General features: G+C 65.8%; 4 protein-coding genes across 9 annotated transcripts; 3 read left to right on the forward strand and 1 right to left on the reverse strand.

Moving 5' to 3' along the window:
- Window positions 1-312: 312 nt before the first annotated feature.
- LRG1 (leucine rich alpha-2-glycoprotein 1) lies at window positions 313-1,800 on the forward strand. The gene is made up of 2 exons (XM_030509685.1): window positions 313-381; window positions 524-1,800. Exon 2 carries the CDS (start codon window positions 533-535, stop codon window positions 1,535-1,537), a length of 1,005 nt encoding a protein of 334 aa, XP_030365545.1. The 5' UTR covers window positions 313-381; window positions 524-532; the 3' UTR covers window positions 1,538-1,800.
- A 777-nt stretch (window positions 1,801-2,577) lies between these two features.
- Window positions 2,578-6,846, forward strand: LOC115618274 (perilipin-3-like). Of its 3 annotated transcripts, XM_030509679.1 has the most exons (8): window positions 2,578-2,653; window positions 3,622-3,680; window positions 3,759-3,954; window positions 4,390-4,472; window positions 4,557-4,776; window positions 5,322-5,506; window positions 5,592-5,705; window positions 6,170-6,846. In XM_030509679.1, exons 2-8 carry the CDS (start codon window positions 3,633-3,635, stop codon window positions 6,587-6,589), a joined length of 1,266 nt encoding a protein of 421 aa, XP_030365539.1. In that variant the 5' UTR covers window positions 2,578-2,653; window positions 3,622-3,632; the 3' UTR covers window positions 6,590-6,846. The 3 variants fall into 3 exon arrangements, with proteins under 3 accessions (XP_030365539.1, XP_030365537.1, XP_030365538.1); XM_030509677.1 differs by having other exon boundaries at window positions 4,390-4,776; XM_030509678.1 differs by having other exon boundaries at window positions 4,390-4,776; window positions 5,337-5,506.
- A 642-nt stretch (window positions 6,847-7,488) lies between these two features.
- LOC115618275 (perilipin-3-like) lies at window positions 7,489-10,131 on the forward strand. The gene is made up of 8 exons (XM_030509681.1): window positions 7,489-7,635; window positions 7,763-7,820; window positions 7,997-8,192; window positions 8,476-8,558; window positions 8,640-8,937; window positions 9,026-9,216; window positions 9,298-9,420; window positions 9,500-10,131. The coding sequence occupies exons 2-8, from the start codon at window positions 7,770-7,772 to the stop codon at window positions 9,842-9,844; spliced, it is 1,287 nt and encodes a 428-aa protein (XP_030365541.1). The 5' UTR covers window positions 7,489-7,635; window positions 7,763-7,769; the 3' UTR covers window positions 9,845-10,131.
- Window positions 10,132-12,310: 2,179 nt separating this feature from the next.
- On the reverse strand, window positions 12,311-22,272 carry HDGFL2 (HDGF like 2). Of its 4 annotated transcripts, none has more exons than XM_030509674.1 (16): window positions 22,012-22,272; window positions 19,696-19,772; window positions 19,479-19,617; window positions 17,607-17,786; window positions 17,127-17,243; window positions 16,928-16,999; window positions 16,580-16,727; window positions 16,289-16,364; window positions 15,907-16,192; window positions 15,202-15,296; window positions 14,693-14,763; window positions 14,272-14,342; window positions 13,981-14,082; window positions 13,669-13,882; window positions 12,904-13,027; window positions 12,311-12,720 (listed from the first exon to the last, which is right to left on the reverse strand). In XM_030509674.1, exons 1-16 carry the CDS (start codon window positions 22,081-22,083, stop codon window positions 12,627-12,629), a joined length of 1,938 nt encoding a protein of 645 aa, XP_030365534.1. In that variant the 5' UTR covers window positions 22,084-22,272; the 3' UTR covers window positions 12,311-12,626. The 4 variants fall into 4 exon arrangements, with proteins under 4 accessions (XP_030365534.1, XP_030365533.1, XP_030365536.1 ...); XM_030509673.1 differs by having other exon boundaries at window positions 12,311-12,723; window positions 22,012-22,163; XM_030509676.1 differs by lacking the exons at window positions 19,479-19,617; window positions 19,696-19,772 and having other exon boundaries at window positions 22,012-22,178.
- Between the last annotated feature and the right edge of the window lie 22 nt (window positions 22,273-22,294).

The raw sequence follows: 22,294 nt of genomic DNA on the forward strand, positions 1-22,294 counted from the left end.
CCTCAGTGCTCAGCCTGCAGCAGCCATCAGCCATGGACCATGCCACGGACCCACTCACGGGGCTTTGCTATGGGGCTCCCCAGCACCCATCCCACGTTGTGCCTCATTTTCCCCCATGTGGGTGTTCAGCACCATGGTGTGATGGGTGCTGGGGTCCCTGGGAGCGCTGAGGATGTAAGAAGGGGGTGACAGTGCTCCAAGAGCCATGGGGCGCAGTGGGGACATGGGGATGCCACCACCCTGGCCCTGCCCCGGATGCCAGCACCCTGCGGGCTGGCAGCGAAGGCAGTGATTTCCCAACCGGCACCCGCAGCCCCCCCCGGTGACAGCCACCGGGGAGACGGGACGGTCCCCAAGGAGCTCCACCGGCTCGTTGGGAAGGTGAGGGTAGGGCTGGGGGTCTTGGTGTGGGGTCCGAGGTGGGGGACATGGGGGTCAGGGCACCTTGCTGCCCGCGCTGTGGGGTGAGCTGGCAGCGGCACGGCTTGCACAACCGCCGGCTGACGTGGACCGCTGCCCGCAGCGCGGCACCATGATGCCACCGGGACGGATCCTGCTGCTGGTGCTGGTTCTGCTGCCGCCGGGTCCCGCCGCGCCGTGCTCCCCCCAGCCCAACGCCACCCGGTTCGTCTGCACGGAGCCCACGCTGCGGACCTTCCCCGCGGGGCTGCCCCGCACTACGCTGGCCATCTCGGTGGAGTTCACGGCGCTCGCCGCCCTCCTGCCCACGGCGCTGGTGCCGGTGCCGCGCCTGCAGGAGCTACACCTCTCCTCCAACCTCCTGGCCACGCTGCCCGCAGCGCTGCTGCGTCCCGTGCCCGCGCTGCGCGTCCTCGACCTGACCAACAACCTCCTGCTCGACCTCCCCACCGACATCTTCATCAGCAATGAGCACCTCCAGCACTTGGTGCTGCGCGGGAACCGGCTGCGGGCGCTGCGTCCCGCGTGGTTCCAGCACCTTCCCCGCTTGCTCTGGCTCGACCTGGGTGCCAACGCGCTGGCGGAGGTGCCACCGGAGGTTTTCCACCCGCTGCATTCCCTACGGAGCCTGGATCTGTCCCACAACCTCCTTGCGGCTCTGCCACCGGGAGCGCTGGCCGGGCTGCGGGCGCTGGAGCAGCTCGACCTGGAGGGGAACCGGCTGCTCACGCTGCCGCCCGCCTCCTTCGCGCCCGCGCCCGCCCTGCGCCTGCTCTTCCTGCAGGATAACGAGCTGCGGGAGCTGCCCGCCCGCATCTTCCTCCCGCTGCGCCACCTCCGTGTCCTCGACCTGGCGCGGAACCGGCTGCGGGCGCTGGAGCTGCCCCCCCGCGCCCCCGGCCCCGCGCTGGAGCTGGACATGTCGGGCAACCCCTGGGACTGCGGGTGCGCGCTGCTGGCGATGCTGCGGAGGGTGGCCCCGCGGGTCACCGCTGCCGCTGACACCCGCTGTGCCAGCCCCGCTCACCGCCGGGGGCAGGAGGTGGCTGCCCTGAGCGGGGCTGGGGACACGGGCTGTGAGCACAAGGGGGACGGGCAGCACCCGCCGGGCCCATAGGTGAGGGGTTTGGTGGCACCGCAGGGGCTCGAGGGTGCCGCCTCCCTCCCTGCTGCTTTGCCCCCAGCCCATAGGAACTCTCCTGGGGAAACTGAGGCAGGGAGAGCCGGGCTGCAAATGTCCCCATGCTGTGATGCCCATCCCAGTGGCCCCCAGCCCCACCATGGCTCAGGCTGTCCCACGTCCCTGTCCTCATCCTGCGTGGCTCATGTCCCTGTCCCCACCCCACAAACGCACATTAAATGCCATCACTTGGAGCCATCCCACTTTCTCCTGTGTTTCATCCTATGAAGTGCCCAGTGACAGGCACCACATCCCCCAGCCGTGCCCGTTCCATACTCTCTGTGTCCCCTGCCTGTGCCTGTCCCCATCCAGGCACTGTCCTCGCCCACGGGGATCACCCAGGCACTGCTGTCCCCTGCCCTGAGCACCCACAGGGGTCAGGGCAGACCTGAGGCCCTGTGGTGCTCCCCTTGGCATGGGGACTCCTGGCCTGGGGACATTGGCATAGAGATGTTTGGCATGGGGACACCGGGTGCTGGGTCATTTGGTGTGGGGACACCTGGGGGGGGGGTGGGGACACTTGGCATGGAAATGCTTGGCAAGGGGACAGCTGGCATAGGGACACACGTTAAGGGGACACACGGCATGGAGGTGTTTGGCATGGGGACGCCTGGCATGGGGACATTGGGCATTGTGCGGTGGCTCGGTGCCCCTGGCCACCCCTCCGGGACGGGGTGTCCCCGTCGTGTCCCCCCCGTGTCCCCTACCGCGTCCTTCCATGCGCCCGTGTCCCCCTTTGTGACTCCCCCGTGTCCCCCCGTGTCCCCCCCGTGTCCTCCCCATGCATTCCCCTGTCCCCCCCATGTGTTCCCCCTTTTCTCCCCCCCCTTCCCCCCGTTTCTCCCCCCATAGGTCCCGGGCCCGGATCGTTCCCCGCGCACGTGGCGGCCAGCCCCCAACTCCCGCCCCCCTTGGCCCCGCCCCTCCATCCTAATTGGTGGAGACCAGTCCCTCCCCTTCTCTGATTGGCTCCCGCCGCCAACTGGGAATCCGACCCTGGGCGGGAGTCGGGGATCGCGACCGGGGATCGCGACAGACCCCCCGCCCCCCACTGTAAGCACCGTCCTCGGGAGTTCGCGGTAGTTAGAGGGTCGGAAGCGGGACCGCGGGGGGTGCTCCGGGGGTTCCCGGGGGGTGTTTCGGGGCTCGGGGGTGCTCCGGGGGCTGGCGGGGGGTAGAGCCCGCTGTGGCCGCAGGCAGGGAGCAGGGGCTGGGGAAGGGGAGTCCCGGGTGTCCCCCCCTCCGTGATGGGTGCCCCGGAGCACCCAGGAACCCCGGTGGGGGGGACACATGCTTCCGCGGGGACCTGCCCCCCAGGGACCCAAAGGGCCACCCCCAGGGACCCAAAGGGCACCCCCAGGGACCCAAGGAATCCTGCCCCCCAGGGACCCAAAGGGACACCCCGGGGACCCGAAGGGACCTGCCCCCCAGGGACCTGCTTGCGACCCCCCAGCCCTTGCCCCGGGGTGCACAGGGGTGGCAGTGGGGCAGGGACGCTGCAGCAGGGGGACACCACAAAGCTCAGAGACGCTGCCGGGGGGAGGGCTCGGGGGGGCCACCGGCTGCTCCGTTCCCCGCAGCAGGTCCCGGGGCTGCCCCGGCCGAGGTGACGGTGACCGGTGGCACGTCCACGCTTGGTGCTTGCGAAAGGAGGACCCAGCCCCAGCTTCCGGCTGAGTCACCCAAAACCCCTCCCCAGCCTCAAACGCGGGTGGGGGGACCCAGGAGGGGATGGGGAAATCCCTCCTGATAGGGCAGGAGACCAGCCCCATCCCCAAACCCCTTCCAGACTCCCCCATGACCCCCCCTTGAGCAGCTCTGAGGCCTCCCACTCATGTAATGAGTCGATGGGTCTCAGCCCTCCAAGGGGTAGAGGCTGGCTGGGGTGACATGGGGGCGGCTCAGCCCCAGCATGTGCTGCTTCCCTCGGCACGGAGAGGGGTGGCTCTGAGGCCGGGGGTCCCCACTGGGCTCAGTCCCCCCATTGGCACCCCATGATCTTGCTCTTCTTCCCATTGCAGCCACCGCTGCCATGTCATCCAACAACTCTGTGCCCCGAGAGGATGGGCCGGAGCTGAAGGTAGGGGTGCGAGGAGGGCTGAGGGGGGGCTGTGGGCACCGCTGGTGCCCCCGGCTCAGCACCAGCACCCCCTGACAGAGCGTGGTGAGCCGGGTGGCCAGCCTGGCCCTGGTGAGCTGTGCCTGCGGCGCCGTGTCCACGGCGTACAGCTCCACCAAGGAGAGCCACCCCTACGTGCGCTCCGTCTGCGACGCCGCCGAGAAGGGGGTGAAGACGCTGACAGCGGCGGCGGTCAGTGGGGCACAGCCCATCCTCACCAAGCTGGAGCCGCAGCGTGAGTGGGGCTGGGGGGGGGGGCAGCAGCACAGGGGTAATGGGGGGACCCCAAAACTGGCCCCTGCAGAGCCCTGGTGAGGCAGCAGGGTAGGAATGATCTGGTTCCATGTCTCTAGATTGCCAACAAACATGGCTGTAAAGGGTTGGAGAAGCTAGAGGAGAAGCTGGGGGGAAGGGGGGGCAGCACCCCACAAGTTTTGGGGTACCCCAGAAACTGTCCCTATAGCAGCACTCTGGAAAGGCAGCAGGGTAGGGAAAAGCTGGTTTCTCATTTGTAGTTTCCACCTCTAATGAATACACCTGCAAAGGGCTGGAGAAAGTTGGGGGGGGGGATATAGGGGCACCCCATGAGCTTTGGGGTACCCCAAAGCCTGTCCCTGGCAGCGCTCTGACACTCAGCAGGGTATTAAACCATCTGTGCTCATGTCTCCAGTGTCCACCGCCAACGAATACGCCTGCAAAGGGCTGGACAAACTGGAGGAGAAGCTGCCCATCCTGCAGCAGCCCCCGCAGAGGGTAACGTCTCCCCCGGGTGAGGCGGGGGGGGCCGGCGCTGGGCTCGGTGCTGGCACATGGCGCCCCTGTGCTGTCCCCTCCCAGGTGGTGGCAGGGACCTGGGCGCTGGTGTCCTGCACCGTGGGGCTGGCGCGCGGCGCGGTGCAGGGCGGCATGGCCAGGACGTGCTCGGTGCTCAGCACCGGCGTCAGCACCGTGGCGGGGTCCCGCGTGGGCCAGATGCTGGCAACGGGGATGGACACGGTGCTGGGCAAGTCGGAGGAGCTGGTGGAGCGATACCTGCCTGGGACGGACGAGGAGCCGGGTGAGTATCAACCACACTCTAAGCCATCTCCTCAACCTAGGGGTGCTGGAGCCCCCATTGCTCAGCACCAGCCCGGCATTGCTTGCCCCCAGTGGTCCCTCTGCAGTGCTGAGCCCCATGGGATGCCCATGGCCACCGCGCAGGGGATGATTCCCACCGTCGGGAATGCTAAGCCGGGGAACACAACACTGCACAGGGTGACCTCTCACCTGGAAACCAGAAAGCAAATATAGCCCCACGCCGGGTATTTATAGCCTGGCACGGGGCAGTGGTGGGCAGAGCTGGCCCTGTGTCATGGCAGAGGTGACCGGAGACACCACCTGGCTTTTGGTGGCACCTCCACATGAACACGGTGGCCGAGCATCTTGGGGGTGGCACCTCTATGGGGCACAGAGCTCCAGGGGCTCACGTGGTGGGATGCTCCAGTGCTGGGCACACTGGTCTGGGCAACGCTGGGGGAACGGTTGGACTTGTTCACCTTAAAGCTCTTTTCCAAGCCGGTTTATGCTGTGGGTCTCTGGGGGTCTCCCCCCCTGTCCCCGCAGCGGCGGCGGGCGCAGAGGTGGCAGCACCGGGGCAGCAGAGGCGGTGGCAGAGCTACTTTGTCCGTGTGGGCTCGCTCTCGGCAAAGCTGCGGCACCGGGCGCTGCGGCGCTCGCTGGAGGAGCTGCAGCGGGTACGGCACAGCGCCCAGCACGTCCTGGCCCAGCTCCACCGCGCCATCGAGCTGGTACGGATGCGGTGAGGACCGCGCCAGCAGCGGCGGGTGTTGGTACCCCCATGGGGTGCTCCCACCTCGCTGTCCCGTCCCGCAGATCGAGCAGATGCGGCAGGGCATGGACGGGCCCCTGTACGGCACCCGGCAGCGGCTCCACCGCATGTGGCTGGAGTGGAGCCAGCAGGAGGCTGTGCCCATGGAGGAGAGCGAGGTACGGGGCTGGGTACCCAGGGATGACACTGAGGTGTGGGGTGGGAGGCCGTGCCCATGGGGAAGACCATGGTATGGGTCTGGGGTACCTGTAGGCGACACTGAGGTGTGAGGGCCTGTGGCCATGGTGGCGACAATGGTATGAGTCCAGGGTACCATAAAAAATACACAAGCGTGGGGTGGTGGGCCATGGCCATGGGAGGCAGTGAGATACGGGGTTGGGGTCCATGGTCATGGGAGGCAGTGAGATACGGGGCTGGGGTCCATGGTCATGGGAGGCAGTGAGATACGGGGTTGGGGTCCGTGCCCATGGGAGGCAGTGAGATACGGGGCTGGGGTCCATTGCCATGGGAGGCAGTGAGATATGGGGTTGGGGTCCGTGCCCATGGGAGGCAGTGAGATACGAGGCTGGGGTCCATGCCTGTGGAGGACACCACGTCCCGAGGGTGCCCCCGCTGCCCGCAGGTAGAGGCGCGGACCCTGGCCATGCTGCGGGGGCTCCTGCACCAGCTCCACGCCGCCTGCGCCCGCCTGGCCGCCGGCATCCGGGGCCTGCCCAGCAGCGTGCAGGAGACGGCGGGACACGTCCGGCACAGCGTGGAGGGCGTCCAGGCGTCCCTGTCCCACGCCCGCTCCTTCCATGACCTGTCGGAGCTGGTGCTGGCGCAGAGCAGGGAGACGGTGCTGCGGGCGCAGCTGAGCATCGACGAGCTGCTGGAGCACGTGGGGCAACACACGCCCCTGCCCTGGCTCGTGGGGCCCTTCGCCCCAGCCCTGGTCGAGTACCCGGAGGATGTCCCTGTGGAGATGGCCAAGTGGGAGGGTTGTGACACTGTGGAGGGGACGCACCATGTCCCCGCTGCCCCACGGCTCAACCAGCGCTGAGCCAGCGGCGCATCAAACTGGGGCAGCACCCACAGCAGTGAACCCCATCCCCACTGGGGACGAGGTGACGTGGACGTGGTGGCCGGTGTGGGACCTGTGATGCCGCAGATGGGGGACTTGTTTGGGGAGCGAGGGGATGGTGGCACACGGAGGACGCAGCGTGTGCGGGTGTCCCGGAGCATGGGAAGCATCCGGATGTCTTGTCTTAGCAGCTTCAACGCACTTTAAAGAAGTAAAACAACTTTTTAGGCCTCAAAGTGACTCACAGCCCCTTGTGGTGACACCGCCACCGTGCCGGGGGGCTCGGCACAGGCGGCAGAGATGGGGCTGTGGAATGGGGAGAGTACGGTGGGTGCTGGGTTGGGGAGAACTGGATGCTGCTGGTGAGTGCTGGGATGGAGGGTGCCAGCGCGGTGCCGGTGCTGTTGGACTGTGACCCGCGGCCGTGTGGCGCTGAACCTTGTCCCGTTGCCATGGCTGCGGGGCCAGGCTCCGGGCATCCCTGACATCGGGGTGCAGCGTGGCCACGGCACCCACAGGAGTGGCACCAGGGTCCCCGGGACTGTCTGTCCTCCTGCCACCGACACCCACCGGGACCAGTCTGAACTGGGGCAGGTCGGGGGGGGGCACTGGGATGCCCCCGATGGGAGCGGGGTTTGGAGGGTTCAGTGCCTGATTTGACCCGGGGGTCGGTGTCAGGGGCCGTCGGTCTGGGGGGGATCCGGTCCCGGAGGGATGCGGTCGGGGGAGATCCGGTCCTTGGGGGGGGGGTCAGCGCATCCCGGTCCAGAGGGGATCGGTGCATCCCGGACCGGGAACTTGGGGCCTGGGGCGGCCGGTGCAGCCCGGAGCCGCGGGGCCGGGGCCGGTCGGGGTCGCTGCAGCCCCGGGCCCCGCCGCTGCCCGCGGGTCGGTGCTCCCGCACCGCCCCGGACCGGCCCCGGGGGGCGGGTCCCGGTCACATGTGCTCGGGGCCGGGCCCGGCCGCTATAAAGGCCGGTGGGGAGGGACGGGGCCGAGCCCAGAGTAGAGCCGAGCTTCGGGAGGTGAGTCCGGTCCCGGTCCCGGTCCCGGTCCCGGTCCCGGTCCCGGTCCCACGCGGGGTTCCCCCATGCTGGAGGTGAGTGAAGGGCTCGGGGGGGTCTGACCCCGCTCACGGTTCCCCCTCCCCAGCCCCGCCATGGCCACCAGCGAGCCCGAGACGGCGCAGCCCAAGGCTGAGGAGCAGCAGGTCAGTGGGGAGAAAGGGGGTGTCCGGGGGGGATGTCCCTGCCTGGGGACAGGGCTGTGGGTCATCCGAGTACCCCAACGCCATCCTCGGGGGGTTGGGGGCACACAGTGTCCCTTATTCCCTATGAGATTTGGGGGCTCCATCGTCACCCCCCCCCGTCCTTATGGTGCCCGCAGAGCATCGGGATGCGGGTGGCCAACCTGCCCCTGGTGAGCTCTGCCTACGGGATGGTGTCCACGGCGTACAGCTCCACCAAGGAGAGCCACCCCTACGTGCGCTCCGTCTGCGACGCCGCCGAGAAGGGGGTGAAGACGCTGACGGCGGCGGCGGTCAGTGGGGCACAGCCCATCCTCACCAAGCTGGAGCCGCAGCGTGAGTGGGGCTGGGGGGGGGGGGCAGCAGCACAGGGGCAATGGGGGGGACCCCAAAACTGGCCCCTGCAGATTGCCCTACCTGGAAAAGCAGCAGGGTAGGGAAAAACTGGTTTCTCATCTCTAGTTTCCACCTCTAATGAATACACCTGCAAAGGGCTGGAGAAAGCTGGGGGGGGGGATATGTAGGGGCACCCCATGAGCTTTGGGGTACCCCAAAGCCTGTCCCTGGCAGCGCTCTGGCACTCAGCAGGGTATTAAACCATCTGTGCTCATGTCTCCAGTGTCCACTGCCAACGAATACGCCTGCAAAGGGCTGGACAAGCTGGAGGAGAAGCTGCCCATCCTGCAGCAGCCCCCGGAGAAGGTACCGTGCTGGGGTGGGCTCAGTGCGTGCGTCCCCCTCCCCAGAACTGCTTAACAGAGGGTTGTGTGTGTGCCCCCCCAGCTCATCTCAGACACCAAGCAGCTGGTGACCTCCACAGTGACGGGGGCCAAGGATGTCCTGACCAGCACCATGGCCGGGGCCAAGGACGCAGTGACCAGCCGGGTGACGGGTGTGATGGACATGACCAAAGGGGCCGTGCAGGGCAGCGTGGAGCTCACCAAGTCCGCGGTGAGCAGCGGTGTCAGCACCGTCATGGGCTCCACCGTGGGCCAGATGGTGGTGAGCGGCATGGGCTCCGTGCTGGAGAAGTCGGAGGAGCTGGTGGACCATTACCTGCCCATGACGGATGAGGAGCTGGGTAAGGAGCTGCTCAAACCCCCTGGGGAGCAGTGGGTAGAGACTGAGCAGGTTCTCCATGGGGTTGTGGTGCGGCTTCTCTCCCACAGCCAAGCTGGCCACGGCCGTGGAGGGCTTCGAGCCGGAGCAGCAGAAGCAGCAGCAGAGCTACTTCGTGCGCTTGGGCTCGCTCTCGACCAAGCTGCGGCACCGGGCGCTGCAGCACTCGCTGGGCAAGCTGCAGAGCGCCCGCCACAGCAGCCAGGACGTGCTGGGCCAGCTCCAGCGCACCCTCGACCTGGTAGGACCCATCCCCATGTGTGCCCCCCCTCCTTGGTGTCTGCAGCGGCGCATCCACCCCAGGCTCTGCCTCTCCCCGCAGGTGGAGCAGCTCAAGCAGGGCATGGACCAGAAGCTGCAGGGAGGGCAGGAGAAGCTGCAGCAGATGTGGTTGGAGTGGAGCAAGAAGCAACCGGGCAGTGGCAAGGACCTGGCGCCACCGGAGGTAGATGGAGGGCATGGGGGGGTTTCGAGGGGGTGCCGGGGTGCCCTCAGCCCCTCACGGCGCTGTTGTCCCCCCGCAGGCAGTGGAGTCGGGCGCGCTGGCCCTGCTGCAGGGCTTGACGCAGCAGCTCCAGAGCTCCTGCCAGCCCCTGGTGTCCAGCCTGCAGGGGCTCCCCGCCAGCATCCAGGACACGGCGGGGCAGGTCCGGCACAACGTGGAGGGGCTGCGGGCGGCGCTCGGCTCCGCCACCTCCCTGCAGGACGTGACGGGCACCGCGCTGGCGCAAGCCCGTGCCCACGCCACCAAAGCGCGGCAGCTGATGGATGAGCTGGTGGAGCACGTGGCTCACAACCCCCCGTTGACCTGGCTGGTGGGACCCTTCGCCCCCTCGGGCCAGAACGTGGTGGAGCTGGAGATGAAGTAGCATCATCTGCACCATCCTCCGGGGTGCTTGGTCCCCCCTTGCCCAGCCTCAATAGAGCATCTACTAACCCCTGCCTGGCGCCCACCTTGCCCATAACCTTAGTGCCTGCCTGTATTGGGGGTGCAGTGATGTGCCTTGGTTCTCCCATGTGCCTTTGGGGTGACCTCCAGCCCCTGGTTGGAGCCCCCCTCCTTGTCCCCTCATCCTCAGTGCCTTCAACACTCTCTGGTCCTGTATGGGGTCAGGGGTAGCTCCCGAAGCAATAAACTCTGGTTAGTTTTGCATTAGAACGAGTTGTGTTTTGGGGGGGTGGGAGCGGGGTCCCCATGGTTCCATCGACCCCAAAAGGGGGGGGAGGAAGGTGGTGATGTCATAGCCCTGCGTGACCTCACAGCGCCTGAGGCTGCCAATAGAGTGAAGGAGGGGGCAGTGCGGTGCTGAGCCCTCAGGACCCCGCCGAGCCCACAGGACACCGGCCTCGGCCTCCCACCACCATGGCTGAGGGTAAGTGAACAGCCCCCCCAGACCCTTGTGGGACCAGGGGCACCCCCAGCTTAAGGGCAGGACCTGCTCATCATGCTGGGAGCAAACAGGCAGCCCCCCTCTGCCCCTATCCCCTGCAGCAGCACCCTGCTCTGCCCCCTCCAGTGGCAACAGCCCCAGGGCGCTGTCTTGGGGCACAGAGCTGCAGCAGGGTCCCCCTGTGCACCCCTCAAAGGAGATGAACACCAAGCCGCCCATCTTGGCCCCTCCACAGGCATGGCTGGACCCCAAGATCACAGCGGGGCTCCTGTGGGACCCTGCAGCTGCAGTCCCCACCTCCAGGGCTTGTTGTTCCCTTGCTTGGTGACCCTCATGTTAGTGCCCCATGGGACATGGGAGGGGGTCCTCCCATGCACCCAAACCAGCACCACCATCCCCTTGGTTGTAGCCACCATCTGGGGGTGGGGGGGTGATCCCCACTATGTGTGTGCCCCCCCATACCCACGGTGCCATTTCCACCCCCCAGACAACGCAGAGGAGCTGCGGCGGGACGCGCAGGAGCCGTGGGGGGGCAGGAGGCGGGCGAGCGCAGAGGAGGGCCCCGCGGTGCCGCTGGCGCGGCGGCTGCAGGACGCGCTGCAGCAGGCCCTGCGCCGGGCGCGCCACAGCATCAGCGAGCTCCACAGCGCCTTCAGGCAGGCCGCGTCCGTGCGGGAGCTGCTGGGGACGGTGGTGGCCCGAGGCCGGGAGATGGCGGCCCAAGTCTGGGAGGACCTGGTGGCGTACCTGCTCCAGCACCCGCTGCTGCTCTAGACGGAGGGTGCAGCCCTAAGCGCCGAACGGAACCAGCTCCAGCTCCATGCGAGGGCCTGAAGCCCTCCCTGACGCACCAACAAGGCTCTGCTCAAGCTCGCGTCTGTATCTTGGTGCTATTCTGTGCTGCCCTCTGCGCCGAGGGGGGGCTGCAACAGCCAAAGGCAAGGGGGGAGTTGGGGGGATACCGATAGAATGACCTTGGATCTGCCTTTAAATCATACAATCATGGAATGGTTTGGGTTGGAAGAGAGATTAAAGCTCCTCCAGCTCCAACCCCCTGCCACGGGCAGGGACACCTTCCACTAGAGCAGGTTGCTCCAAGCCCCTGTGTCCAACCTGGCCTTGAACACTGCCAGGGATGGGGCAGCCACAGCTTCTCTGGGCACCCTGTGCCAGCGCCTCAGCACCCTCACAGGGAAGAGCTTCTGCCTTATCTCCAACCTGAACTTCCCCTGGTTCAGTTTGAACCCATCACCCCTTGTCCTATCGCTCCAGGCCCTGATGAAGGTCCCTCTCCAGCATCCTTGTAGGCCCCTTCAGACACTGGAAGCTGCTCTGAGGTCTCCACCCAGGCTCTCAATACCCCTGCGTGACAGCCCAAGGGGGGGTCACACCTTGATGGGGCAGTGTGGGGCTTAACCAGCCCCTCCTGGGGCACACGGACACATCCCCATGTCCCCATCTGCGATCCCCAGCGTGAGGAGCTGGCTCCCCTCCATGTCTCTCCCTCTCTCCATGGCGTGAGGGTGGGGCTGAGCTCCCAGGCCCACACTGGGCACAGCAGCCCCGTCCCCCCCCAGCTCTGCCCTGTTGGGCAAGAGGCAAAAGGTTGTATTTGGGTTTTGTTTATGGAGCATGAAATCAGCCCTGGAAAAACAAAAAGCAACCAACGTCTCCCCAGGGCAGGGTTACAGCAAGAGCAGCCTCCGAGCGGGGTCGGGGCACGGCCACAAAGAGGAGCCGGCGCCGGGGCTGGAACATCCTTATTTTCCATGTCCAAAGGCTTTGGCTCTTTGCAGAAGAGCAGGCAAAGAGGCAGAGCTGCTGCCCAGCAGGTAGGGGGCTGGGGTGCAGTGGTGTGGGGGGGTCCCAGTGCCAGCGCTGGGGCAGGGGGAGGCTCCTGCCCTCCCCTCGGCAGCGATGCCTCAAGAAACACACACTTGGGGCTTCATTAAAAAAACCCTTTATATTCATTTCATGTCGGTTGAAATCACAAGAAATCAGGTGGGAGGGAAAAAACAAACAAAAAAACCAAAATAATAAACCAAAAAAAAAAAGAACAAAACAGAAACGAAAAGAAGGGACAAATACAGACAAACCAGCAGAGCCCCCCCCGGGGCCGGGGCACAGGACAAGACCTAAGGACATCAGCTACTGCGTGACTTAGTGAAGTGACTCAAGCAGGGGCCGAGGCAGAGGATGGTTCCCCCTCGCAGCCCCTCGGCCTCCTCCTCCTCCTCCTCCTGGGGTGGGAGCTGCCTCCTCAGCTCTCCTCCACGTCCTCCACAGCCTCTACCTCCCCACGGGCCCTGTCCCGCTCCGGCCCGGCTCGCTCGGCCTTGGCATAGTCCTGCACGCTGCTGGGGAGAGCAGAGGCCTCAGGCAGCGCCTCCCCTGGCCCCGCAGCCCCTCACCCGCATCCCGGGCTCATTCCCAAGCTGGGAATTCCCAACACAACCCATGAGCCCTCCCCGGATCATCCCTGTGAGAGCCCAGCCTGGACGGGCACCAGCTCCAGGGGACCCCCCCCTCAAGCTCACTTGTTGTGGGGCTCCTCGGTGGATGCCTCCAGCTCTCCGGCTCCTGGCCCTTGGCTTTTGTCCTTCTCCTCCGTGCCCTCAGCTTTTTGGGACAGGGATTCACCATTCACAGGACCTGGCAAGTCTAAAGGGCAGAGAGAGGCTGGGACACGCACGTCCTCATGGTGAACATCATCCATCCCAATGCGCTGGGCAAGCCCAGGACCTATGGCCACAGGTTGCCCCCATGGAGGCCAGGGCCACCCAGCTGAGCACAAGGGGACCCCAGCTCCGGCCTGATCCTGACAGATACAAGAAGGGCCCCAAAGTCTCCATCCCCCCTGCCCGAGGCAGGCGTCAGGGTGGATTTTCCCCACCAGCTCCCCTGGGAACGCTGTTGCAGCATCACCGGGATGCAGCCGGGCAGGGGCTGGAAGCTCCCGGTCACCAGCTGCCTGGGCAAGAGCCCGAGCCCGCGGCCAAGGGCGTCTCTGCGTTCCTGCAGCTCCCTGGTGCCAGGGAGGAGCCACCCTGAGCCAAACCCCAGCCCAGAGGCACCCGAAGGCGGGGTGAGGGCCCCCGCTTTGCCCTCTGCTCTCACTGCCGCCAGCGCTGCCCGCTCAGTCCCTGCCCACCCCAGCCATCGGGGCCTGGAGGTGCCCCACGTGCCTCCAGCCCCTGCAGCCCCCAGGCCAAGAGGTGGCCCCAGGGGGACGGGACGTGCCCTGGGGCCGCTCCGTGCCCGCCCGGAGCAGGGGACACCCCGCAGCCGCGCAGGAGCGTTACCGGCACTCGTCTCCTCTTCACCCTTCTCGCTCCGTGGCTCCCCTCCTGCCAGCTTCTCCTGCCCCTTCTCCGCCTCCCCCTTGTCCTTCTCAGGCCCGGCTTTGGTGGCTTTCTGGATCGCCTCCATCTTTGGTCCCAGCACACGCGACTTCAACCGGGTGTAGACCTCAGCAGCTTTCTCCATCACGTCCTTGTTTGCTTTATAGCGCCGGATCTGCGCCGGGAAGGAGGAGGAAGGGATGGCCTCGGGGCTGGGGTGGCCCCAGCGGGCTCCTGGCTCCCAGCAGGCAGGGACCCAACCCTCTGTCCTACCTTCTTCAGCGTAGCCACCACGTCAGTGTGCTTCTGGAGGATGTGAGAGGTGACCTGCAGCGTGCCCAGCTCTTCTAGTGCATTTAGACACCGCTTGATGTCCTGCAAGGGTGACATCAAGATCAGAAGGTGCCTGGAAGCCTCCCTGTGGAGAGCACTGTGTGGAGCACCATCCCCTAACGCCACCCAGCACCCCAAAGGCAAGAGGAGGCGCAGGCAGGCTGGGCACCCCCAGGTATCCCAGGCAGGCTGAGCTCACGTGGTGGCTGAGGACACCAGCAGGTAACTCACCGGGTTATCCACCTTCAGGGCAAACTTGATCTCGCTGTGAAGCTTCTGAAGTTTCTCTTCGACTGTGGGCTCTGGAGCAGCAAGAGAGAGACACCAGTGGCATCAGGCCCCCAGAGCGGAGCACAGGACCTCTCCCCCAGCAAGGGTTTGGTTTCCTCCTACACCTCCAAGGTCAAACACAGCCTCGGGGCCTCTCTGAGGAGGACGGGTTGGGGATGTTTGTTGGAAGCTCAGTTGCCTCTGCACAGCCTGTACTTCCCAATACAACGCCAGGCCCACAGCAGTGCTGGGAAGGGCCCCAGCACCACCACACCGCTCCCTGTGGGAACGATCCCTCCTCTTCCCTGGGATGGGGGAACGAACCCTGGATCCCTTCTGTCTCTCTCCTCCCCTCTGTGCTGGCGGGCAACGGGGCTCTCACCCTTTTTCTTCTCCATCCTCCTCTCAGGGAGCAGGTCAGATTTCTTCCGGCCTCGTTCCACTTTCAAGGGTCTGCGGAGGCAAAGGGAGAGGGAAGATTGTTCATGTGAAGCCCCTGCTCGCTGCTGGCCTCGCAGGGGGGCTGATGGCACCTCAGGTGTGCACCCCCAGAGCCTTCCACAGCACCACACACCCCCCCAGCTCCCAGGCAGCAGGAGCCCTGAGACAGCAGCTCCCCCATGCCCCAGCTCCCCGGGACTGCAGCAAGGCAAAGCCCCAAAGCAATGCCCCAAACGTGAGATGGAAACCACCAGGGAAGCTCAGCCTGGTCCCCCAACGCCTCCCCCAGCCCCTGCAGCTCCAGGAGGCAGGAGGGGAGGGACCCGGCCCCTCCATGGGTGCTGCTGGCACGGGGCAGCTCCACGGCAGCCCCAGCCCCAGCGCAGGGACGGGCCGGGCAGCAGCAGAGCGACAGGCCCCAGGGACAAAGCTGCAGGAGGAGGTGCTGACTTGTTCCGTGGCTTCTCCTCTGCTCGGCCCCTCTTCTCCTTCTGATTTGGTTTCCTTGACAACTCCGAGGGCTGCTTCTTCGCTGGCTTCTTTACCTTGGAGGAGAGAACAATGCAGGCGAGAGGCTGAGCCCTCCCTGCTGCAGGGGGGAGACAGTGCCACAGCCACGGCCAGCAATGCCAGGGGCACCCCCTGCACGGGGTAAGAGAGGACCCATCCTGCAGCACAATGATGTGCTGCTCCAAAAGGGAACGTCCTGGTACCTGGAGCAGCCCTCCCACAGCCCGCAGCACCCAAATGGCTGACCCATGAGTCCTGCCACACATCAGGATCTTTGTGCTACTTCCCCGGTCCCCTTCCATGGGGAGGAACTCGCCCTCAGCTCTGCCCATGGGCAGAGAGCCCTCCACAACCCCTCCTGTGCTTCCCACCCAGCTGATGCTCCCCCAGGCCCCGGAGAGGACAGCAGAGAAAACACAATGACTGTGATGGGAGGGAGATGTGACACCCACAGCTGGATGGGTGTCCTGGGCCAGGGAAAGAGCTCCCGTTTGCAAGGTGTGGATGTCCCTATGGACACAACCCTTCCCAGTGCTGCACGGGCACCCCCAGCGTAATGCCGGGTCCCTGCCACTGCTGGAGGTCCCTGCCAGGGGGCTGATGGGCTGTCTGCTCGCCCCCAGCTCCCCACAGCTCTGCGCTCACCTCTTTCTCCAGTTCCAGCTCCGAGTCCGAGGAGGACGGGGCCTTGGCCCGGCCTTTCCGGCCCTTTTTGGCCACTTCATCCTCTGCACTGCTGTCTGAGTCCGAGTGCACCTCCTCGCTCTTCTCTGCTTTCTCCTTTCTCTTCTCTTTCTCCTCCTTCTCCTGCTCCCGGAGCCGACGGATCTCTTCCTCCTGCTCCCTCTTCCTCTTCTCCTCCAGCTCCCGCCGTCGTTCTTCATCCCTCCTCTTCCACTCGCTGATGCGGTCCACGTCGCTGTCGCTGTCACTGCAGAGGATGGAGCTCGCTTGGACCCCTCGTGCAAGGGGGACGGGGTGACCCTCCAGCCCAGCCCCGAGGGTGATGGGTCCCCGTTGGTCTCACCTGTCACTGCTGGAGCTGGTCGGGACACGCTCGGGCTTCGGTTTCCTGCCACGGGGCTTGGGAGGGGGTTTCTCAGCTGCAAGACAACGGGGAGATGTTCAGCAGGAGCCCTGGTTGTCCCTCTGTTAATAACAAACAGCCCCAAATTTGGGGGGCAGAGGGCTGTTGAGATGGGCTGGAAGGTGCCTGCAGCAGCAGGAGCCCCCGGAGCTTCAGGAGCCCCCAGAGCCTCACATCTCTCCCGTCCCCCCGAGGACACAGCAGCGGTAGAAGCAGCCTCCTCGGTGTTACCTGGCTTCCTGCCCCGTGGAGCCTTCTTCACAGACACATCCGAGTCTGAATCCGAGTTGGAGTCTGACTTGGCCATGTTCACAGTCGCGTTCCCCAGTTCCGAATCCGAGTCCGCTTTAGAGTCTGAGTCGGAGCCGGACTCCACTTTCTGCAGGCACAGAGTGGGGCTGGACCCAAGGCACAGCAGCACGGGGTGCAACCAGGCCACCGAGGCACCCACGGGGTCCCTCCCAGCACTGAGCCTCACCCAGAGCCCTGCGCCCCCCGCCCCAGGCAGTGCAGACCCCAAAGACCCCCAGCTCCTCTCCAGTCCCCCTCATGCAGCACCACAGACTCCGGGTCTTTTACCTTCTTCTTCCTCCCCGCTGGTGGCATCCTCCGCGGAGCCCTGGCCACTGGCTTCTTTTCGGGAGTGAAGTCCTGGAGGAAAACACGGGAAAAACCAGGGAAGAGTCTCATGATGCTTTCGGAAGCCGGTGAGGTTCCTCCAAGCCATGCTCCAGCCCCTTCCCCACGGCCCTGCCAGCACATCCCGAACTCCTCTCACCTGGTCACTGTTCTTTTCCGACTCGGAAGATGATTCCGAGTTCTCCTCTTCCGTCCCGGAGGGGCTGCCCTGATCCAGGTCACTGGAGGATTTCCGAGGCCGTTTTGCCACTGGCATCTGGGATGTGAGGAGCGACAAGGTGAGAGAAGCTCCTTCCCCTCCACCCACAGCAGAAAGGAGCGAAGGGGACGGCCCAACCTTCCCAACCAGCCCTGCAAGAGCAGCCACGTACACTCAGGAGAGATCTGGCTTCTCCTCTAGGATGCAAACTGCACCAGGGCTTGGCCATCCCACCACCTCCCAGACAACGGGAGACAGCCACTGAACCCCGTTTCCCATGGGAGAATCCCGAGGGAGTTGGTTCCATCACCACCCGTGTGGGTTTGACATGCTGCACGGTGGATGGGAGCTCAGCGGCGGACCCAAGGACCAGGACCCCTCCTGTCCCCACTGCATGGAACCACCTCAGCCCACACTCACCTTCATAGGCAGCGATTTCCGCTTGAGCCCGCTGTGGTCGCTGCCTTGATCCGAGTCCTCATCGCTTTCCATCTTCTCCGTGGTGACTCCAGCCATGACAGCATCTTCCTCGTCATCCCCAGCATCGCTTCCCCCCATCGGGTCGTTCTCGGGCACGTCGCTGTCGGAGGAGCTCGCGGGCTACAGACAGTGGGGACAAGAGGTGGGTTATGGCCTGGCGGGGCCGCACACTGATGGGGGCAGAGGAGAAGGGGCACAGGAGGGTGGCGAGCAATGGATGGCAGCGGGGAGCACAGGGGTGCGAGCAGAGGTGTGTGGCGCAGAACCCTTCAGCGTGGCTCTGGGCAGCACTATCGGCCCTTCAACGAGACACTGAGTCAAGCCCCTCCTGCACCCTCCTTCCAGACCCCTCACACAGCACCCTGAGACCAGCAGCAGCACCTTCCCCCTGACCCCCAGCCTGGCTTCCCCCTGCTGTGGCCGCTCTGCCAAAGACCCTGCAGAAACCCCAACCTGACAGCCCCTCCTGGGCGAGCGGACCCCAGCCCTCCACTGCCCTCATGGGGCCTCCAGCGCTCCCCTCCGGGGGCCACCAGGCCTCTTCCTTCTCAGGTGGCTTCACCCCACAGCACTTCACAGCCCTTCCCCACCGGAAAGGTCCACAGGAGAAGTCCAGCTTGGTGACCAACGTTCTTCCCGCTTGGCATCTCCCGGCTCCTGTTCCCTCAATGCCATGTAGGAAAGGTCTCCTGGCTTCTCACCAGCCCATCAGGAGGTTCCTCATGCAAGGACATCGCATCCAAGCTCCCATCTTCCAGACCGATTCACTGTCTTCATGCACGGCACGACTGGTGCTCCCTAAGCCAGGACTCTTCCAGCACTGGAGCCTTCCTGGTGGAAAGCCTCTCCTTGTCCTTGACTGCTCCTGGCACTTCGCTTCATTTAGGTCCCAAACCCAAGACAGACCTCTCCTTCAGCCTCTTCTTCTGCTTCTCCAAGCAGTTTGGCCTCAAGATGCAGTTGGTGCTGGTGAGCCCTCGGGCTTGCTGGGGTGGCTGGTGTCACCATGGTCCCTTCATCACAGCAGGTCCCTCACCAACGGGTCTCTCGTGGAGCTCAGCGTGGAGCCCCTGCACAAAGCAAGTGCTGCCAACCAACCTCCCGCCCAGCCGAAGCTGTTCTCCAGCTTTCCAGGCATCTCCATGGCCTCACCTTCCCCTACACCTGCGGCCTTGGGCCCGACCATCTCCTGCAGCTACTCAAACCACGTCCTGTGTCCTGCACTGGCAGCAGCTCGTCCCGGAGCCTGGCTGCCTCTAGAGCACCTTGTCCTTGTGGCTCACCTTAGGAACCTCCCTCTGCCTCTTCAGACCAACTGCCTGTGAAGCTGCTTTGGACGCCTTCTCTGAAGATCACTACAGGAGAGGTTGCACCACACAACCATGGGTATGAAATGCCCACACAAGCAACTGACAGCAAAGAGCCATCTCCTGGCCTGCTCTGAAGCTCGCTGAAGGAGCAGCCCAGTGGCTTTTGGCTCAGGACCTCGGAAAGGGATGGAGAGGGGGCACTGGCCAACAGTTCACACGCAGGTCCGGGAGCCTCGAGCTGAGCAAGCCTCAGGTTCTCGCTCTGACAACGAGCTCCTCCACGGTTTGGGCAAGCAGCGCAAAGCACAACCCTGGTTCCAGCTCAAAGCCGGGGCAAAGGCGTCTTCCTCCAGAGGAGGAGGAGGAAGGGAGAGGGCAGGGAGGGGAAGCTACTGCAGCGCTGAGGAAGCCAGTCTGGGAGCTGGAAGCACATCGGCACGGCAGCAGTGAGAAGCAGAGAGAGGAGGAGAGCGACTCGGAGGGAAGGAGGCGCCGCACTCACCGGGGGGGCACTGTAACTGGCGTGGGGGTTGTTCTGGATTTCCCACAGGCCCTCGTTGAAGCCTTTCCTCTTGTTTGGTTTCCCATATTTGTCTTTATATTTCTCATAAGGGAAGAGATCTTTAGGGCCCAAGAAGGCACTGGAGAGAAACAAAGCAGAGGTGAGGCCGGGGCAGCCGCGGGGCACAGCCCGGAGCGGGGAGCGAGGCAGCGCTTACGTCTCGTGGGTGCCGAAGAAGAAGATGGGGTACTTGTTCGGGGGGGGTTTCACGGCGCCGTCCGCGATGTCATCGATCTGAAAGGAAACCCAAAGCAGGAGGTGGTCAGAGAGAGCAGCTGGAGCACGTCCCCTCGGAGGCCCCTCGGAGTCAGCGCCCGGCGGGATCTCTACAAGAGTAACAGAAGGGATCCTCGTGGATGAGCTCGGCGCGAGGTCGTCGCTCCACCGCCGGGCTCAGCGCCCAGGGAAGCCTTGTGCTACTCCCCAGAGATCCATCGCCCAAGGGAAGCCCCCTCCAGCCCGGGCTGCTCCACAGGGTCCTTCCTGGCTGGAGACCGGCCGCAGGAGGGGCCCCGGGGCCACCCCGTCTTCATCCCGTGCGCCGGCTCCAGCGCCCGTCCGTCCGCTCGACGTGCTGGGGAGCCTGGGGGTGCCTCGGGGTGCCGGGGAGGAGGTCTTCGGGGCCGGGGGGGGAGCCTTCCCCAAAAGAGCAAGCGAGCTAAAGCAGGAGGGGCTGCAGCGTGGAGGGACCGAGTCCTCTCGGCACCGGCTACGACAGCGCGGCACGGGCACGGTGGGGCCGGTGGGGCCGGAATCCCAGTCGCGGCGAGGTGCAGCCAAGCATCGTCGTCTCCAGCACCCTGAGCCTCCCCGGTCCCTGCCAGTCTCTTCCCATCGGATACCTTCAGTGCAACGAACCTTCCTCAGCAGGGACCCCATCGGAGCCCTGGCCCCTGCTCCAGCACGTCTCCTCCAGGCACCACATCGCTGTCACCCTGTCACCCGCGCCCCGTCCCCCCCAAACCGCACCGGCACCCGCGGACCCTGCACCTCGCGAGTGCCCGGCGGCAGCCACCCCCACGTGTCACACCAGGCACCGTCCCCAGCGTGTGCCCCCCCCCAAACCCCGACAAGGGACAGAGCCCCAGACCCCTGCTCTGTGCCCCCCCACAGACAGAGGGTGAGTGATGTCCGGGCTGGGAAGGGGAATGGGGGTCTCCGGAGGGGCAGTGGGAGGATGAGGATGGAGGGTGAAGGGAAGGGAGAGCTCCGGGATGTGAGGGACACCCCTATGGGGTTGGGGTGCGGGTGCACCAGGAGAGGGGGGTCTTTGGGGATGGGGGCTGCAAGGGTCACCCCAGCAGCAGGGAGGGTCCCCAGGCCAGGGGTGCTGGGGGTGAAGCGGGGCTGAGGTCCCACGCAGTCACCCCAAAGGGAAGCAGGGTCTCCCCTGGGTGCAGGTGAAACGGGAGGGCTCAGGGTGCCTCAGGGGCAGTAGCAGGGTCCTGGCGCCTCCTGCACAGGGTTGTCAAACACCTCCTGGGGAGGGGGCCCCCAGGTCGCCCCCGTCCCTCACCAGACACAGGCACCAGGGTGGGACCCCCAGCCCGGCGCAGGATCCCCTCCCAGCACAGGTGCCCACAGGGGACCCCAGTTCCAGGCCTGGACCCCCAGCACAGGCTGGGGGCTTCCTCACCCTGGTACCCCCCATCCGCTATGGGTGCTGGTCTGGGGCCCCCCATCCATCCTGGTGCACGGCCCCCATCCCGGCAGGGCCAGCACTGAGCCCTCATCCCAGTACAGGGGCCAACATGGGGTCCCCCATTCTGGTCAGAGCACCCCGTTCATACCGGGTCCCCACCCCAGTGCGGGTGCTGGGACAGGTCGCCCATGCTGGTACCAGGTCCCCATCGCAGAACAGGTCCCGCTATGGGTCCCCATCCCGCTATGGGACACCCCACGCCGGTACCGGCTCCCCATCCCGGTATGTGACCTCCCATCCCAGCACGGGACGCTCATCCCGGGACGAGCCGTTCCGTGCTCTGCATCCCAGAGCGGGCGCTGGTACAAGCCCCCCCCCGCTGCTACCGAGCCCGTATCCCGGGACAGCGCATCCCATCCCGGTACCGAGCCCTATCGCGGGACAGCACATCCCATCCCGGTACCGAGCCCTATCCCGGGACAGCACATCCCATCCCGGTACCGAGCCCTATCCCGGGACAGCTCATCCCACCCCGGTACCGAGCCCTATCCCGGGACAGCACATCCCATCCCGTATCCCGGGACAGCACATCCCATCCCGGTACCGAGCCCTATCCCGGGACAGCTCATCCCACCCCGGTACCGAGCCCTATCCCGGGACAGCTCATCCCACCCCGGTACCGGCCCCACCCCGGGTCCAGCCGCCGCTGCCGCGCCCCCGATGCCGGCACAGGCGCCGTTACGGCACCTCCCGTGCGCAGCGGGACCCGTCCATGCCCGCAGCCGGGACCGGCCCCCCCCGCCCGCGCCGGTGGCGGCGCCGCGGTCTCACCCGTGCGGGCCAGTGCGGGTACCCCTTCATCTTGGCGAAGACGAGGTCCCCGGGCTTGAAGCTGTGCGGCATGGCGGCCGCGGGCGCGGCGGCGCAGGCCCAGGCCGCGGGCACCACCGGGCAGCGGCGCGGCGACGGCCCGGCCCGCAGGATGTCCCGCCCCCGCCCGCGGCGCCGGCTCCCATTGGCTCCTCGCCGCGTCGCTCAGCTCTCTGCTCCAATAGCAGCGTGGAAAAGGCACGGCGGGATAACGGGATTGGGCCGCGCCGCCAGAGGCGCCGAG

The sequence above is a fragment of the Strigops habroptila genome, chromosome 20, assembly GCF_004027225.2.
Source record: "Strigops habroptila isolate Jane chromosome 20, bStrHab1.2.pri, whole genome shotgun sequence".
NCBI classification, from domain to species: domain Eukaryota; kingdom Metazoa; phylum Chordata; class Aves; order Psittaciformes; family Psittacidae; genus Strigops; species Strigops habroptila.